Below are 17,070 nucleotides of genomic sequence, written 5' to 3'. Positions count from 1 at the left end.
CTGGGTGCACCGGGCACAATTCCCCGAGTCAGAAGAGGCACCACAAGTGTTGGCTGCTCTGTCTTTGCCTGTTCCTCATATGGGACCCAAGTCCATGCCACCAGGACAGCCATGTCTGGCACTGAGGGGGGCCCAGGCACTGGCCGGGGTGGGTCAGTACCCCAACATGCACACCCTCTTCTGCCCAGCAGGTTCTGACCAGGAGGGGCTGCACATCATACTCCCTGCCTTCCTGACCGGGGGACCTGGTCCCATGCTGGGTGTGGGCTCAGCGGCTGCATGGCCTGTCCCATTCCTGGCACGGCCCGTCCCATTCCTGGCACAGAAACTTGACTCAGTGTGTGATGGTCTGGGGGCAGGGGGAGCCCAAGGAAAGGAGCTCCATGGAGGGCTCCTCAGCCCCACCCCACTCCACCCCAGTAAGAGAGGTGTCTGGCCACATGTAGACCTGTGCGTGTCTGTTTCCCAGGCCCTGTCAGCTGAACTTGGGATCTATGGAGTGGAAATGGCCACCACGTCCCTCTACTGACCCGAGGCTGCAGCATCCCCAGGCCTGAGCCGGGAGACTGCCCTGCATCCCAGCAGAAGCCGATCCCAGGCGCACGAGTGAGCGGCCGTGTGGACATGGATACGCAAGGTGGACGCACGTGTTTATACCAACTCTGAATTTTACAATGTACTGTACATGTTGTCATTTTTGTGACTCAGATTTGTCCCGTGACCAGCGTCACAGCTGTCACCAGAAAGCTGTCCCCTGATACCAGCAGGATCCGGAAAGGGGGTGAACTGAGCTGCAGAGCCCATCTTGAGGGACAGGGTAGGGTCCATCAGCAGAACGACAGGGGCCATTGGCATGGTGCCTGCTGCAGATGTGGGGGCTCGCAGGCCACCTGGGGACAGATGGGGGGTCAGCCTCCGTGGCACTCATCACCCAGGGAGAGTGACACCACAGTCACCCACCATGCTGGGGCAGTGCCAGGTCCTTGTCCTTGCTGGACAGATTGGCCAGCAATGGGACCCCCACCATCCCAAAGGCAGAGCCCTCCAGGCATGTGCTCCCCGCAGGTCAGGAGGCCCTGGGCCCTGCCCAGGGCTGAAGTTCCACGGAAGATGGAGAAAGGTCTCCCGTGCTGTGTGGTTGTCGGGGCAGGCGCCAGCCCACAGGGTCACGGTTTACAAAGCAGTGAGGTAACAACACCTCTGTTTTCTGCCGGGCCAGCTGCCACAGGGCTGTGGAAGGCTTCTGCTGACTTCCTCCTCTCCTCCTCCTCTTCCTTCTCCTCCTGCTTCTCACGTCTTCCCCAAAATAGAAGACCTGCAGATTTAAATATGCCCAGGGTGGGGACTGTACTTCTCCTGCTAGGCAGGAGCCTCCCACCCCAGAGGGGCTCCGCACACCCCTCTTGGCTCAGTCGTCAGAGCCCACAACCTGGGTCCACGCCAGCCTCCACTTGGCTACATCTGCAGGCTGAACAAGCAGTAGGAGCTGCCTCACTTTCTGGCATAAGACGGGGGTTCCGGGGCCTGGACACACGACCTGACGCCCCCTAGGGACAGCCTCCAGCCATGGGCGTGGGGCGTGTGTGCTCTGCAATCCCAGCCTCCCTCCCACTCCAGCGCTTGAGTTCTGCCCCTACCCACCCCTAAGAGCCTGGCCTGACCTGCCCCCCTCCCTGTGGACCTGGGGACCCACAAAGCCCCTGGGCCCTGGCCTGGCCCCAAGCACCCACCTGTCTCCTCCACACACACCCCAGCCCGTCCCCACCACCGTCTTGGCTCATAGACTCACCTTAGAGATTTCCACCTCTCTTTTTCTGTTTGGTTCTCTGGGCTCTCACTTTCGTAAGAGGCCAAATAAAGACCTAGTCAGGAAGCGAAGGGAAATTGCACAGTTATGGTCGGTGATAAAATCCTGCTCTACACCCAAAGTCTGACCTGCTTTTGGTTCCTAAATTAAGCTAGCTGGGAGGGAATTTGTAGACTCCCACGCTGGCGTTAAGAGCCGATTACTACAGAGAGGTCAGTGTACCCTTCCCCTCGTTTCTCCCCACGGGAACCACTTGCAAAATTATGGCATGGGACCACTTGTGGGACGATGACGTTGTCAATCCCTGGGGATATCTGCATGGGTCTATTCTTGGGTTCTCTATTCTGTCCCATCGATCCATGAACCTCCATCTCACCAATACCATGTGGCCTTGAGGGAGTTAGCTGTATTATATCAGCTTCACTACTGGGCAGAGCGATCCTTTCCATTTTATTCTTCCTTTTCAAAATTGTTGTGGCTTTTCTAGCACCTTTGTCTTTCCATATACATTTTAGGTCAGTTGTGCCTTTATCCCCAGAAAAATCCTGTCGGTATTTTGATAAGAATCACGCCAAATCCATCCTTAAATTTGGGGAGGAGAATAAGTGTCTTTGCTATGTGAGCCCTCCCATCGTGAACATCCTGTCTCTCCCTTTATAAATAATATTTAAAATAAATAAATAAAAATAAATAAATAATACCCTTTGATTTCCGTCATCAACATTGTGCAGTTTTTGGTATACAAGCCTTGAACATATTTTGTTAGATTTACACCTGAGCATTTCTTGTTTCGGAGTGATTATATTGAGTGATGGGATTCTATTTTTAATTTCAGTGCCCACATATTCATTGTTCATATGTTATTGATATATGTTCATATATATTCATATATACATTTCATTGTTAGAATAGAAATACAATAGGTTTTTGCATCTTTATCTTGCATTCTTCAACTTGTGCTGGGGCACCTGGGTGGCTCAGTGGGTTAAAGCCTCTGCCTTCGGCTCAGGTCATGATCCCAGGGGTCCTGGGATCAAGCCCAGAATTGGGCTCTCTGCTCAGCGGGGAGCCTGCTTCCCTTCCTCTCTCTCTGCTTGCCTCTCTGCCTGCTTGTGATCTCTGTCTGTCAAATAAATAAATAAAAATCTTTAAAAAAATTAAACAACAACAACAGCAGCAGAAAACTCGTGCTGAACCTGCTTAATTCTAGGAGTTTTGCAGATTCCTTGGGACTTTTTACATTTTCTGTAAATAGGGACAGTGTTAATTCTTCCTTTCTGACCTGTATTTTCTTTTCTTGCCTTACTGCATGGATTAGATCTCCATTACTTTCTTGAATAAAAGTGGTGAGAGTAGATATTCTTGCCTTGTTACTGATCTTAATGAGAAAGCATTCAGTATTTCACCATTAAATATGTAAGTGGAAACGTTTTTGTAGATGCAATGTATCAAGTTGATAAATTGTCCTCTACTCTTATTTTTCTGAGAGTTTTCCCCATACAGGTGTGTTGAAATTTGTCAAATGCTTTTCCTATATCAATTGATATAATCAAGTGATTTTTCTCCTTTAGTCTGTCAATATGGTATATCACACTGATTGATTTTTAAATATTGAACAGCTTTGTATCTCTGGAATAAACTCACTTGGTAATGGTATATATTTATGTTTTGGTATTGCCAAATTCTATTTGCTAAATTTTGTTAAGAAATTTTTTGCATCTATATTCACAAGGGATCTTGGTCTTTACTTTCTTTCTTTTTTTACTGCTTTTAGTTTTGGTATCAGGGTAATACTGGCTTAATAAAATGAACTGGGAAGTCCCTTCCTCTTCTATTTTTTGAAAAACGTTGTGCAGAATCAGTATTAAGTCTTCCTTAAATGTTTAATAGAATTCTCTAGTTTAACCATCCAAAGTCAGAGATTTCATTATTGGGTTGTTTTAGAATTACAAATGCGAGTTCCTTAATGATCACAGGGCTAGTCAAACGATCTACTTTGTGTTGAGTTTGTTGTAGTTTGTTTTTTAAGGAATTGGTCCATTTCATCCAACTTGTCAAATTAATGTTTGTAGGGGCACCTGGGTGGCTCAGTGGGTTAAGCTTCTGCCTTCAGCTCAGGTCATGATCCCAGGGTCCTGGGATCGAGCCCCACATCAGGCTCTCTGCTCAGCGGGGAGCCTAATTCCCCTTCTCTCTCTGCCTGCTGCTCTGCCTATTTCTGATCTCTGTCAAATAAATAATAAGATCTTTAAAAAAATTAATGTTTGTAGAGTTCATAATATTTCCTTATTAGCTTTTCAATATTGGCAGAGTCTATAGTGATATTCTCCATTTCAGTCTTGATATTAGCAAAGTCTGTCTTCTATTTGTAATTTGTCAAGAGGTTCTTTGCTGGAGGATGGCAACGTTACAGTTCTTTTCAAAAGACCAGCTTCCTGCAGGCTACCAGAACAGTTTTTAGAATTCCATATTGAATTATATGAAGTAAATTCCCTAAGGGTATTACCACTGGCTATGGAATTCTGGGTTGGCAGTTATTTTCTTGCAGCCCTTGAAAACTATGCCCCTGACTCTGGCCATTGTAGTTTCTGATGAGAAATCTAATGTCATCCAAATCGTTTTGCCCCACAGTGTCATTTTCCTCTCAGTGCTTTCAAAATTTGTTTCTTTTTCATTGGTTTTCAGAAATTTGACTATGATATGTATCCCGGTGTGGGTTTCTTTATATTTATTTTCTTCGGTATTCATTAAGCTTCCTCAATCTGTAGGTTTGTATGTTTTCCAAATCTGAGAACTTTCCAGCCATTACTTCTTGGATGATTTTTTTTTCAATCCTGCCTGTTTTGTCCCCTTCCTTCCCAGACTCTGATGACAAGTGTTAGATCTTTTGTTGTAATCCCACAGGTCCCTGAAGCTTTGTTGTTTGGAATATATAATTTCTATTGTTCCATCTCATCAGTTCTTTCCTTTGTCCTCTCCATTCTGCTTTTGAGCCCACCCACTTAAGTTTTTTGTTCGTTATTGTATTTTTCAGTTCTACAATTTCCACTTGGTTTTTCCTTATATCTTCAGGTGTTTTTTTTTTTGTTTTTGTTTTTTTTTTTTTTGCTGATACTTTCTATATTATCATTTATTTCAAGGAGCCTCAAGGCTGACTGGATTGCTAGGTGGGTCCTGCCAGGGGAAGCCTGGAGCAGGGCGCAGGACAAGATTTCTGTCAGAGGCTGGGACTGACCTAGTTGGGACTCAACCCAGCTTAGGTCCCTTCTGCTGCTTTCTCCACTTTTTTCAGTGGGGGAGGGAGAGGAGGAAGAAAGGGTCACTGGAAGGTACTCCTTTCTAAGAACATTTCAGAAAGGCCAGGGTTTGTATGTCCATAGCCAAATCACTGCCTTGCACACAGCAGGCTCTCTAGAGATACTGTTGGCTAAAGGAGGGAATGAAATGCCCTTCTGTCACTCCTCTCCCTCTTCCTAATGTCTTCCTCTCCCTTCTGTCACTCCTCACTCCACTCCTAATAGGTCTTTGGCACATTTTATTGCCCAACTTCTATTGGCTAACAACAGCAATCATCCTAATGTTGTAGGCTGAATAACAGTCCTCAGAGATATGGATCCTAATCCTTGGGACCTATGAATATTTACCTCCTATGGCCAAAAGGGACTCTGCAGATGGGATTAACTTAAGGATCTGGAGATGGAGGGATTATTCTGGATTATCCAGAAGAGCCCTAAATGCCACTGCAAGTGTCTAAGAGGGAGAGAGAGGGAGACTTGACCACAGGAGGGCAGATGATGTCATGGTGGAAACAGAGGTTGGAATGAGGTGCTTTGAAGGTGGAGGAAGGGGTGATGAACCAAGGAATATGGATGGTCACTATTAGTCATAATAGGCCAGGAAACAACCCTCCCCTCAGAGCCTCCAGAAATAACCAGCTCTGCTGACACCCTAAGTTCAGCCCAGAGGAACTATAGCCTCCATAGTGAAAGATGATAAATGAGAATTGTTCTGAGCTACCCTGTTTGTGGTGATTTGTTACAGGCCCGGTAGGCAATGAACACAACTAGTATTGGTTGAGTGTTGTCCTATGAGCTTTGCTTGTGTCAACTCAAGTAATTCTCACAGTGGCCTAGGAAGCAGGTCCTCTCATTACCCCACTTTGTAGATGCAGGTGAGGCTTAGAGAGGGTGAGGCACTTGCCCCAGGGTCACACAGCTTGCTGGGGTGGGAGCAGCTCAGGCTGATTTATCCATCAGGCTGCTGGGCTTCCAGTTATTGGTGAGACCCTTCTAAAAAGTTATTGGCTCCAAAACATAAAAAATAAAATGGCTGATTCAAAAGTATTAACAATTAAAAGCAAGATCATTAAAGTAATCCTTTCCCTCAGTCTTTCTTTCTGGCAGAAAATGTTCTCCTGAGCATGAGTGTGGAATCCCTTCATAAAACACTTGCTGTGAAGATGAGCCAGGCCTCCTTTGTGCTGAGCAGGACCTCCCAGGGTGGGCTGAGGGTCTTGGAGCCAGAAAGCAGCTAACCATGGGGCCACACCGCCTCCACTGGGATGATCAACTCAAGCCTGGTGACTACCTGCTTCCATCACTTTCTCTTCCTGAAGGAGGGGGCTCCTGGAGTATGCTTGCTTAGCAAATTCATAGCAAATTTGTCACATTTGATAAATGATCAGATGGGAATACTGATTTACTGGAGGGGACAGACATGAATGGCACTCTGGAGAAAAGACGCCTGATATCATTCTATGTGTGCGTACACACACACACCCAGCTGTGGAAAGACCCGCAATGAGCTCGCCTTCCTTGTGTGAGCACTGGGAGGGGAGTTCTCATCATCATGCAACTTTACCCGTGAAAGTGGGTCAGACAGATGGTTTACATTTATGATGCCCAACAGCATCCATACAGCATCCAAGGGGAAGTCTGGCCCTGGGGACTCTTGAGGTCCCAACCTGCAGCTCCTTGCACCCTGTCTTGTGCCCTGGGGGTGGCAACCATCTATCCAGGGGATGCAGCCTTCTCTGCTCCCTCTCAAATCCAGAAAACATAGGCACGGTGCATTCTGCTCAGAGCAAGGGCTCCAAGTGGAGACATGGCAAAGAGACCACCCAAGAGTCCCAAAGCTGGGGGTGACAGAGGCCATGGGACCACCTTACCGTCCTCGCTGAAGATGGGAGCGGTATGCAGGTAGTGGGTGATGCTGGGGTCTTGCTCAAAAGGACACTCCACTTGTTTCCATGTGATGAACTCTCCAACCTGCTTGGCCAGCTCCAGAAATTTCTGCCAGGATCACAGAGACACAAAATGGGAACCCCCTCCCCAGTGCCTGGAGGTCACCTGTGAGAGTGGGCCAGTCCTATTCATCTCTCCTAAGGAGGCCCACCTTTGGGGAGGGCAGGGCGAAGCATTCCCATTGGGAATGCTGAGTGTTTCCTGTCTCTTCATTCCCTCTGAGGAATGTTGGGAGAGAGCATCTAGGACTCATCGTCAGCAGGCAATGCATTCAGCTAGACCTGAATATTATTTTATTTTCCTTCTACTTATTTTTGTGATCATTCCTACAAGTTTGTTTATTTAGAGAATGATGCAAATAAATGTACTTAATGTATTTAAAGATTTAAGTAAACCCATTTAAGTAAGATTTTTATTTCAGTAAAATTTAAGTAAATTTACTTAAACCACAAAGAACTACTGTTAACTTTAAATAGGATTTCAAATAAATAGCAGCACCAAGTCATGACTAGGTGGGAACCATCCTCGGGGGCATCCTTTGGTCAGTCTCGGCAGCTGACTCCAGCCCCCACAGCCTGTACTCCAAATCTGGGGCCACACAACCACCTATCCCTTGGCCTCGGTTCTGAGGACCAATTCAAGGAGGGCCCAATACTGGGCTTCTCACACCAAGTATGTGCAGCTTCTTGGGGACAGTGCAATCCCAGGCCCCTGCAGTCTCCCCCAAGCCCAGCCCAGTGGGGTGTCACTCCACGTCACCTCCATCCTGGACTGCCCCAGGGATGCAGCGCCTGGGCAGCTCTCATGGGGAACCAGGCCTGCATGCGGCATGGGAAGGTCTGCTGGCGGGTCTGTGTCTGTGTGAGGCTCCATAGCAGCTCCAGGCCAAAAGGCCCAGGTATTGGATGGGGGCCACACTGGCAAAGGACAGTGGCAGGGCAGCTGGGATTGAAGCCCCGCTTTATGGAGGGAGAGACTGAGGCCCAGAGAGACCAAGGGGCTAGCCCAGAATCTGATTGCCCCATGGTGTTGGGGGCTGGGTGTACCAGCCCTCCTGAGGGAGAAGAGCCTCGTCCTTCCTGCAGACTGGGGGGTGCCCCCGTCGCATGCACGCTTCGTCTGATTCAGTGACCACTTGCTATCGCTGCCTAGTGCTCTCAGGGCTCCGGGGCCTTGGCCCCATCATGCCTAGCCCAGCCACTCCAAGACGTGTGCTGGGTGGTCCCATGTGGGAGGTCAGCCTGACTTTGCTTGGGAGCTTTGCTAGGGGACTGTGAGGAATGCCCAGCCCACTGAGCACAGGTCACAGAGGCCTCCCTCTGTCTGGGTGGTCAAGGGGGGACTCTTGGAGGAGGGGACACTTGAGAACTTGAGCTGATGGCAGTTGAGTGTCTTCAGAGGGAATAGAAATCTTTCTTTCCCTCTGCCTGCTCTGCCTGACCACCTCTTCTGGGGCTCAGGGCCCCTGCTTTGGGAGGTCTCCCCTGACCCAACCATGCCCTGTGCCCCATCCCAGCACCTTGCCCCATGTCACTATGGGTCCCTGGGGCTTTCTCATGGCCTGGTACTCTTCAAGGGCTGAAAACGAGTCTGCCTCACCTGTGGGGGATCAGTGGGGGATCAGTGAGCCTCGTCTCCTCCTATGGAAGGGGTGGGGTCGGGGGACCCTGATAATTCCGCCCTTGTGTCTTATAAACTGCAGCACTCTGCCTCGAGTCCCCATTAGTCCAACACCCTGTCCTTGGGGCTTTGATCGTCCAGGCCCCTGGACCCTACCTCAAAGTTGACGTGTCCGTTGGGGAGGCGGTTGGCGCAGCCCTCGTTCAGGAAGTAGATGTCTTTGATGAGCAGGCTGAAGAAGGGGATGACGATCTGGAAGGGGGAGGGTGCTGATCAGCCCTCAATCAGCAGGGGCCAGACTGTTTCCTCCCAGGCCCCATCAGACTCCAGTGCTCATTGAGCGCCTACTGTATACGGTGCCATTCTCCCTGTGTTGGGGCTGGATGAAAGACACACGGTCCCAATGCCCCTTGAACATTTCTTTCACTGTCTGCCAGGAAAGGCTGTGGCAGTTTGTCCCCACAATGCAGGGATCCAGAGATCCAGGCCTCCTGGTTCAAGTGCTCTACGAGGAACACAGGTGTGTGCTGAGCCCACCATTAAATACACACAGGATGGGAATCGGCCGTCACACAATTCTGTGGCCTACTTTTCAAAATCTATATTTAATGATCTGTCATTTTACACCTGATGCTGGAGATCCGATCCTGCCGTATCCTTGCTCCAGGGCCTGAGGGCACCGGCTTCTGAGCTCCACCGGAGAAGGCGGGTGTCTCTGTGTGTCACTGTTGGATGCCTTGCTTCTCCCTCCCTGCTCTGCATAAGCCCAAGGCTGACCCCCAGAGAAGGGACGCTCGCTGCCCACAGCTCAGACAGCCCTCGGGGAGCTGGCCAGGTGGCCACCGCTGCTGCGGGTTGAACTGCGGCCCTCCAAAAGATATATTCCAATCCTGAGCCCCAGTGCCCGTGCACAGGACCTTATTTGGAGATGGTCTCTGCAGACGGCATTGAGCTAATATGAGGTCACACTGGGCGTGATGCGCTCTACTCTAGTGACTGAGGTCCTTGAGAAAAGAGGGCAATTTGGGCACATGCAGCAAAGAGAGCCACGTGAAGACAGGCAGAGGCAGGCGGGGGTGACTGGCCACTGGCGGAGGAATGCCTGGGGCCATCAGAAGCTGGAAGGGGCAAGCAAACATCCACCCTTTGGAGGGAGCATGGCCCTGACAACCTTGATTTTGGCATCTGGCCTCCAGACGGGGAGATAAAACATTTCTGTTGTTCCAAGCCACCTAGTTGGTGTGCTTTGTATGTCGGCTCCACGGGACTAATATACCTGCTCAGCCCTTGGGCTCCAGTGCTACTCACCTGCTGCCAGGCCAGCCAGAAGCAGCTTCCAGCCCATCACGCCTGGGACCAGGCACCGGGCCCTGACGTTTCTGGCTCTCCCTCCCCCTGCCATCCACGTCGACAAGGGTTTTGAGGTGAGGGCCGGGGCATGACCACATGGCACAGTACAGAAGCACGGAGGACAGCTCAGTGGGGCAGAGGGGATGGGAAACTGAGACCCGCAGAGTGGCAAGGCCTAGTCCAAAGTCAGGGGCTGGGACTAGAGCCAGATTCAGCGGGGAGACCAGCTGCTGCCTGGTTGGTCCAGGACTGAGGGGGTTCCTGAGAGCAGTTTCAGTGCTCAAACTGGAACAGTTTGAGGGAAACCAGGGCACACTATTTGCCCTCCATGTATGTCAATGGCACAGACAGTAGCTCGGGTCTTCACTGTGCCAGGTGCTGGGGCTTGGGAAAGTGGGGCGTGTCAGACACATCCAGTACAGCAGGAGACAGTCCCAGGACCCGCCTACAAAATGAGCCTCAGCGGGGAAGTCTTTGCCACCCACACGCTGGGTTTAGTCCCCCTCTGTGCCGCTCAGGAGGCCTCCCCTCACGCCCTCGTCATGGGGCATTGGTGGTGGGCCTGCGGGCGCTACTGTGCCAAATATTACATGCACAGGGATCAGAGTTTCATTCCCAGCAAGTTCCGTGAAGCAGGGCTCTATTAGCCCCCATCATGGACAAGAAGCCAATACCCAGAGAGGCTAAGCCACTCACATAAGCTCACACAGCGGTAAGAAGCAGAGGCGGCACAGGACCCTGGTGGCTTGGTTCCACAGTCCCTGTCCTGTGGGCTTCCTCACCATGCCTGGAGGGAGGGTGGTCTCTGTGCATCTCCCCCACCCCCACCACTGGCATTAAACCCCAGGCCCAGGGTCAGTACACGATGGCTGCATTGGCTTGGAAAGGGGACATGGGCCAGGATAGGGAACGGATTAAGGGCAGTGGGACCTGTGGACAGAGACAGCTCCTTGGGGGGCCCGGTGCAGGCTTCCTGCATGCTGTGCACTGGGGCTGGTCTTCAGCGGGGTAGGTAGCGTTTTCCATGTCTGAGAACCTTTGACCATTTCTGCCTGTCCACGTAGGTCCAGGCTACCATCCTATCAGGCTCTAGCATCCTAGCTGGCAAGACTGTAGCCCACTGCCCTTGCTTTCTGGAGCTGAGCAGTTCTATCTAGGGGTCATCCGGGAAAGCCTGTGTGGAGTGGGCCCCACCACAGAGATGGGGGGAAAGGAGCAGACAGGAACCAGCCACAGGCAGGAAGAAAGCACAGAATGCCATGACCACTGCAGCCCCCTGGCCTCAAAATTTCAGCTGGGAACTACGAGAACATCTGCAAGCATCCTTGCTCCCCCTCCCTTTTTTCCTTTTTTCTTTCTTTCCTCCCTCCTTCCCTTCTTTCTCTCCACCCAGCCATCCATCCATCCTCCAGTCCCCCACCCACTGGTGAACACTTCCTATGGGCCCAGCCAATGGTCCATATCTCTTTGGAGGTTAGAGGAGAATGCAGCAAAATGAAATAAATGCACAGCTCCGTAAATCACCCACCTCTAGCCCCACACCTAAGCCAGGCATCCCCGCACCCCCGAGCTGGACAGAGGGATTCAGTGTGCAGGAACAGGATATCCCAGTCTGCCCCACAGCCACCTGGCCGGCACAGATGGAAGAAAAGGCAGTGCCCCAGCTGACATCCCAGATCAAAGGCTGAAGCCAGCTCTGTACACCCCCACCTGCAGCCCAGCTCCTGGGCCACCTGCCAGCAGCTCTGTGACTGCAACATGGCCCCTGTGCTCCGGGAATGGGAGGCAGCCCAGAGGTGTGCCCGAGAGGCTAAGTCTGATTCCCGGCCCTGCTGCCTACTTGCTGTGTGACTGGACAAGCGAGAGCTCCTCTCCAAGTCTTCTAACCCGAGAAACGGCACTGCCAGACTCTATCAGTAGTCATCAGAATGAAGTGGGGGCGGGGACAGAGTCAAGGGGCCCTCAGGTGGTAGGTGCTCAATAAGGCAAGATCGCTATCCCTGCCGCTCTGGCCTTCCAGCTTCCTGGCCCCTGGGGGCACAGGCTCGCTGGCCCTGAGGGTTGAGGTCTGGCCTCACTGAAGGCTGCTCCCCAGCATCAGCCATCCTCAGACCCAGAGCTGCCAAAGGGCTCACAGCCTGAACAGGAAAGGCCGGCTGCCTAGCATGTGGCCACCGGTGCGGCCAGGGTCTGTGGGCAGCCCCCCTGCTGGGCGGGGGGTCCAAGGGCGCCTGTCTCAGCCTGCTCACCCAGCCTCACCAAACCCTGGTGCTCAACCGATCCAACTGCAAAGAGACTGAATTTCAAGAAAAGCAGCTTCTTCTGTTATCCCTCGGGCCGGACACAGGCCTGCGCAAACCACAGCACAAACCTAATTCCACTGACATTCCTGCCAAGAGACCAGGCGGATGAGGGACAGCAAGCCTCGGTGGTTCCTCCCCATGGAAATGACAACTCTAATGGTCAGGGTGGGAAGGGTTCTAAGTAAGAGGCTCACTGCCATTCCAAGGCACGGTTTCTGGGGTGCAAGGCCACCAGAGAATTTGGGAGACAAAATTGACCAGGGTCAGCGAAGGCACCTCCCTCTTCCAAATGCAAATGTAGAACAACAAAGCCTGTGAAAGGCAGTTTTAGCAAGTGAGAGGCTCAGTTCACTCAGTGCCAAAAATGTGACTGTGATCTAAGGCTCCATCAGTGAAGGTCTTACATTTGGAGTAAGGAGGTGGAAGACCCTATGCACTTGGAGACAATGTGATCTGAAACAGAAGGGACTCTGATAAATGAAACTGTTCAGGGACCAAAGAGATCCAAGTGGGGAGGGGGCTGGAGACCGGAATACAGCAGAGGATCAGGGGCAGGCCTGGGCTGTTGATTTTGAAGGCAGTAGGGAGCCTGGGGGTGCTGAAGGACTGGTGGGTAGAAGAGGGAAGGGGGGCCTGGGTCGCTCAGCTAGTAGCTGAGCATCCGACTTGATTTCAACTCAGGTCATGGTCTCAAGGTCATGAGATCAAGCCCCACGTCGGGCTCCATACTCAGCGAGGAGTCTGCTTAAGAGTCTCTCTCTCTCCCTCTGCCCCTCCCCCTGCCCCTGTGCTCTCTCTTTTAAAGAAAAGTTAAAAAAAAAAAAGAAAGAAAAAGAGGCAGCACCCTCACTCTGCATAGGGCTCCAGGGAGGACAACCCCAGCCCGATAAGGAAGCACTTCCTACCAGTGAGAGCTGCATGGGCATGGGCTGATCTGTTCTGTGTGGTGGTGAGTCCCCCATGTTAGAGGCATGCAAGGAGCATGGTTGTCTATACAGATGCTGCAGAAGGGTTGGGGGGGGGGGACCAGGTGATCTGGGAGTCAGCATCCAGGCTCTCCAATACAGCCCACCTGGGACCGAGGTGGGGGAGTAGGGAGGAGCTCTGAAGGCTGGACAGGTCTCTGACTTACCTTCTCCCGGCTGCTGTGGGCAGTCAGGGAGCGGTGGGCTGCCCCCCGCAGGGCTGTCCTGTAGTTGCAGAAATTCCCAGTTGGGTCCATCTGGTGCTAGAAGGACACAAGGAGGCATTGGGGCAGCTGTGTCCCAGGGCTGGCCAGGGCCGGCCGGCAGCCCAGCAGCCTCGCTCACCTCGAGGATGAAGAACTTGGCCGTCTTCACTTTGGCCCAGGTCTTCTTCAGCCTGGAGACGGGGCTCATGTTCATGCCGGCTGGAAGAGGAAGGGTGGAGCTTACTCCCTCGGGCAGGGGGTCTGGGGACGGCCCCAGCAGGCCAGCCCCTCTGGCTTCCCTGACTGAGGCTAAGCCTGCTGCAGACAGCTACATGGGGGGGAGGGTGGGTGTTGATGGACACTGTGTCCCGAAGAGCCTGGCTGCTGTGTGTGCAGGTTCCTCTTCCCATACCATGACCAGGGTCTGCTTTGGGTCCCCACTCTCCCTGGATCTGGGGACACATGGCCAAGTCCTCATAAAGTCCCCTGAAGACGCCAAGCTTGCCTCAAAGTGGGGGCACCTCTCCAGGACCTCTGGGCCCAGCAGCACCTGCCCTGCTCTGAGGAGCACCGTGGCTCACACCCTGCCCGCCCATGGGTGCCCGCTCCAGCCTCTCTGGGGGCTCTCCCAGCAAGGCCTGGGGCCCGCCGGCCTACTCACAGATGATGGCCATCAGAGAGTTGAAGTTGCCAATGTTGAAGCACTCACGGGCCACATCGATGAAGAACTCCACCACCTGGGCCCTCTGCTTCTTCTTGGCTGGCTGGGGACAGAGCAGCCAAGCCTCAGTGGGGACAGTCCCCAGAGTGTCATGGGCCAGTCCCTTGTAACCGTTCTCTCAGCCCCATGCACAGCCGCGTCCCTTGATGCTGGAGCAGTCTGCAGCCCGAGGGCTCAGCGTCTCAGCACACCCTGGGTAGGCCCAGCAGAGCCCACATGGGGCGGAGGAGCTGCCTGCCATGCTTGAGACGCCAATCTGCCCTCCCTCCAGGTCCGATTCCAGCACCCTGTCCACAGCTCCTTTCTGTCCCCCCACAGCACCATGCTTGCTCTCCCCGTCCTGGGGTCACACACAGACCCAGGCCCCTGTCCCTGGAGCAGGCCCTCCCCTGTTTTCTGTTCAATGACTGCGTGATCTCACCCCCAGCTTATGGCCATGTGCTTGGGACTGTGACTTCTCCCACGGCCCCTAACAAAGCGTGCCATCTGCTGGGCTGTCTTGTGCTGAGGCACTTCCCAACTCCCAGGAGGGTTCAATCCCATTCAGTCCAGCTTGGCCTGAGCAAAGCCCTCTCTGGGCTGCCAGGCCAGAGATGGAAATGCAAGGAGAACCCTGGTGTTCTTGCTTGCTTGCTTCTGCGCCACACTGGTCTTTACCAAGAAGAGTGAGACACGCTGCCCAAAGCCCCTTGGAAAGCCTCCCCTCCTGAGGTCCTTCTGTCCTTCCCGGGAAGGCTACACAGTGACAGTGATGCCCAAGCAAGGAGGGGGGCCAGAGGCCAAGCATTCCAGCCGCTGGTGGCCCTCAGCAAGAAGCACTCTCAAGGCCAAGGCATCGCAGACCAGCTTCTTTTGAGTGGCCCTGCTTCTGCCCCTTTCTGTTACTCCAATTTCTATCTCAGCATTTGCTCCCAGAGAGCACCAGTTGGCACTTGTGTTGCTTCCAATCTTTCCTGGATACAAATGGCCCCAGGGCTTCACCCGATGCTGACAGGGGGCTTGGAGGAGGCTCCCTGCCCTCCAAGGAAGAAAAGAGAGCAGAGAGTGTCTGGCCCTGAACGATCATGCCTTGGTGACACGTGCCTCTGTCTCAGTACTGATAAGACATCCTGCTTTCTGGGAGAAGCTGGAAACCTGGGCTTTGCACGTGCAGTCTCCCAATTCTTACAGGTTGGTCCTGCAATGTTGGTCCATTTCTACTCTAAATCCTGAGAGTCAAGCTCAGCATGGCTGCAGGCCAGGCCCCCCAAGGCAGACAGGCACAGATGGAGGGAGCAGAGCCACCTGGCAGAGCAGTGAACCACTTCTCAAACCCTCAGCAAGTGGTCTCTGATGTCCCATGCTGGAGTCCAGTGGATCCATGCCAGGCTCTGCCCAGAGGGAAAGGTCACTGCAGGCAAGCTGGGTGACACCTGCTGTCCCAGAGAGGTGTCCAGCTTCATCCTGGCCTTGGACACCAACAGGCTCAAGATACCCTTCTGATTCTCTCCCACGTGGGTCCCCCCAACCCCTGCCACCTCAGGCTATGCTAGGTCATGTCCCCTGCCACCTTGGGCTATGCTAAGTCATGTCCCCGGCCACCTTGGGCTATGCTAGGTCATGTCCCTTGCCACCCTGGGCTATGCTGGGTCATGTACCCCAGCTTTCTACGCACCATGCAGATCTCAGTCGCCACGAGGTAGCACAGTCTGTTGAACCATTTCACGTAAGCCTCCAGATTGTTGGTCTTGTCACTGAAACAAGGCTGGGAAAGACACAAGGACCACACTCAGCCTTGCTGTCAATAGCTTTTGGAACATTAAGTCAGTTCATTGATCATTCTCATAGATCATCAGGTAAATGCTGGGACCTCAAAACCGTCCACAAATATCCATGATTTGATGTCTATGCTTCAGGTCTTTTTTCTATACAAAGATGTAATTTTATATGATTGATTTACATATATATATGTAGCCTCAGTGGGGACAGTCCCCAGAGTGTCATGGGGCCAGTCCCTTGTCACCGTTCTCTCAGCCCCATGCACAGCCGCGTCCCTTGATGCTGGGGCAGTCTGCAGCCTAAGGGCTCAGCGTCTCAGCACGCCCTGGGCAGGCCCAGCAGAGCCCACATATATATGTAAATACACCCCCCCCAACACAGCTGATTGTCACTATTCATGGATTCTGTATTTGTGAATCTGTCCGCTTCCTCCAAATACATTTGTAACCCCAAATCATTACTCATGTCTCTTTCACTGTCATTCATGGTGAAGAGTGGCATGTCCCCCAGAGTCACCCAAAGTGCCTGTGTGTTCCCAGCTGAGGCTGAGCTAAGTGACAACGTGCCTTCTTGTTTCAGCTCCTGTACCGTGAACAACTGTCTTTTTTTGGTGGTCTATTCAGTGTGACGGTGGGTTCCCTGCTTAAAGCGGCTCCAAGCACAGTGCTGTAGTTCCTAAACACACGACAGCTGTGATGGGCCCTGAGGAGAAAAATGTGTTAGATAAGCCACACCTACACATGAGTCATGGCGCTGCTGGCTATGAGTTCAATGTCACTGGAAGAACAAGATATATTAAATAAGGTGTCTTTGAGCCAAAACACACACAGTGCAAGGCTATGTAAGGACTGGCAGATGCAAGTGTGGTTGGGAGGCTTGCAAAGAACCTAACTCTGTATTTCCCTTGGGAGCAGTGGTATTTGCTAATTCCATGTTCATGATGACGTCATGGGATATAATCAATTCCCATAAGTAATGACAGTCAACTGTATGTGTGTATCCTTCTATCTGAATATAACCATATATACATATATATATATATACATATATATACGTATATATGGTTATATTCATATATATATATGTATATATATATC

At 52.2% G+C, this 17,070-nt stretch overlaps 1 protein-coding gene across 4 annotated transcripts in view; it reads right to left on the bottom strand.

Annotated features, from left to right (window-relative positions):
- Window positions 1-629: 629 nt before the first annotated feature.
- RASGEF1C (RasGEF domain family member 1C) overlaps window positions 630-17,070 on the bottom strand; it is a 78,968-nt gene continuing 62,527 nt past the window's right edge. For all 4 annotated transcript variants that reach the window (XM_045998811.1, XM_045998807.1, XM_045998809.1 and 1 more), the window contains exons 7-14: window positions 15,870-15,959; window positions 14,156-14,258; window positions 13,634-13,713; window positions 13,456-13,551; window positions 8,827-8,922; window positions 6,975-7,098; window positions 1,790-1,862; window positions 630-1,315 (exon numbers count right to left, since the gene is read on the bottom strand). In XM_045998811.1, the coding sequence (XP_045854767.1) occupies window positions 1,291-1,315; window positions 1,790-1,862; window positions 6,975-7,098; window positions 8,827-8,922; window positions 13,456-13,551; window positions 13,634-13,713; window positions 14,156-14,258; window positions 15,870-15,959 (687 nt within the window). In that variant the 3' untranslated portion in view covers window positions 630-1,290. The remainder of the gene's footprint in view (window positions 1,316-1,789; window positions 1,863-6,974; window positions 7,099-8,826; window positions 8,923-13,455; window positions 13,552-13,633; window positions 13,714-14,155; window positions 14,259-15,869; window positions 15,960-17,070) is intronic.

The sequence above is a fragment of the Meles meles genome, chromosome 3 (genome assembly GCF_922984935.1).
Source record: "Meles meles chromosome 3, mMelMel3.1 paternal haplotype, whole genome shotgun sequence".
NCBI lineage: Eukaryota > Metazoa > Chordata > Mammalia > Carnivora > Mustelidae > Meles > Meles meles.
The sequence above is the reverse complement of the archived record's forward strand: the minus strand, read 5'-3'. Positions and strand labels throughout refer to the sequence as shown.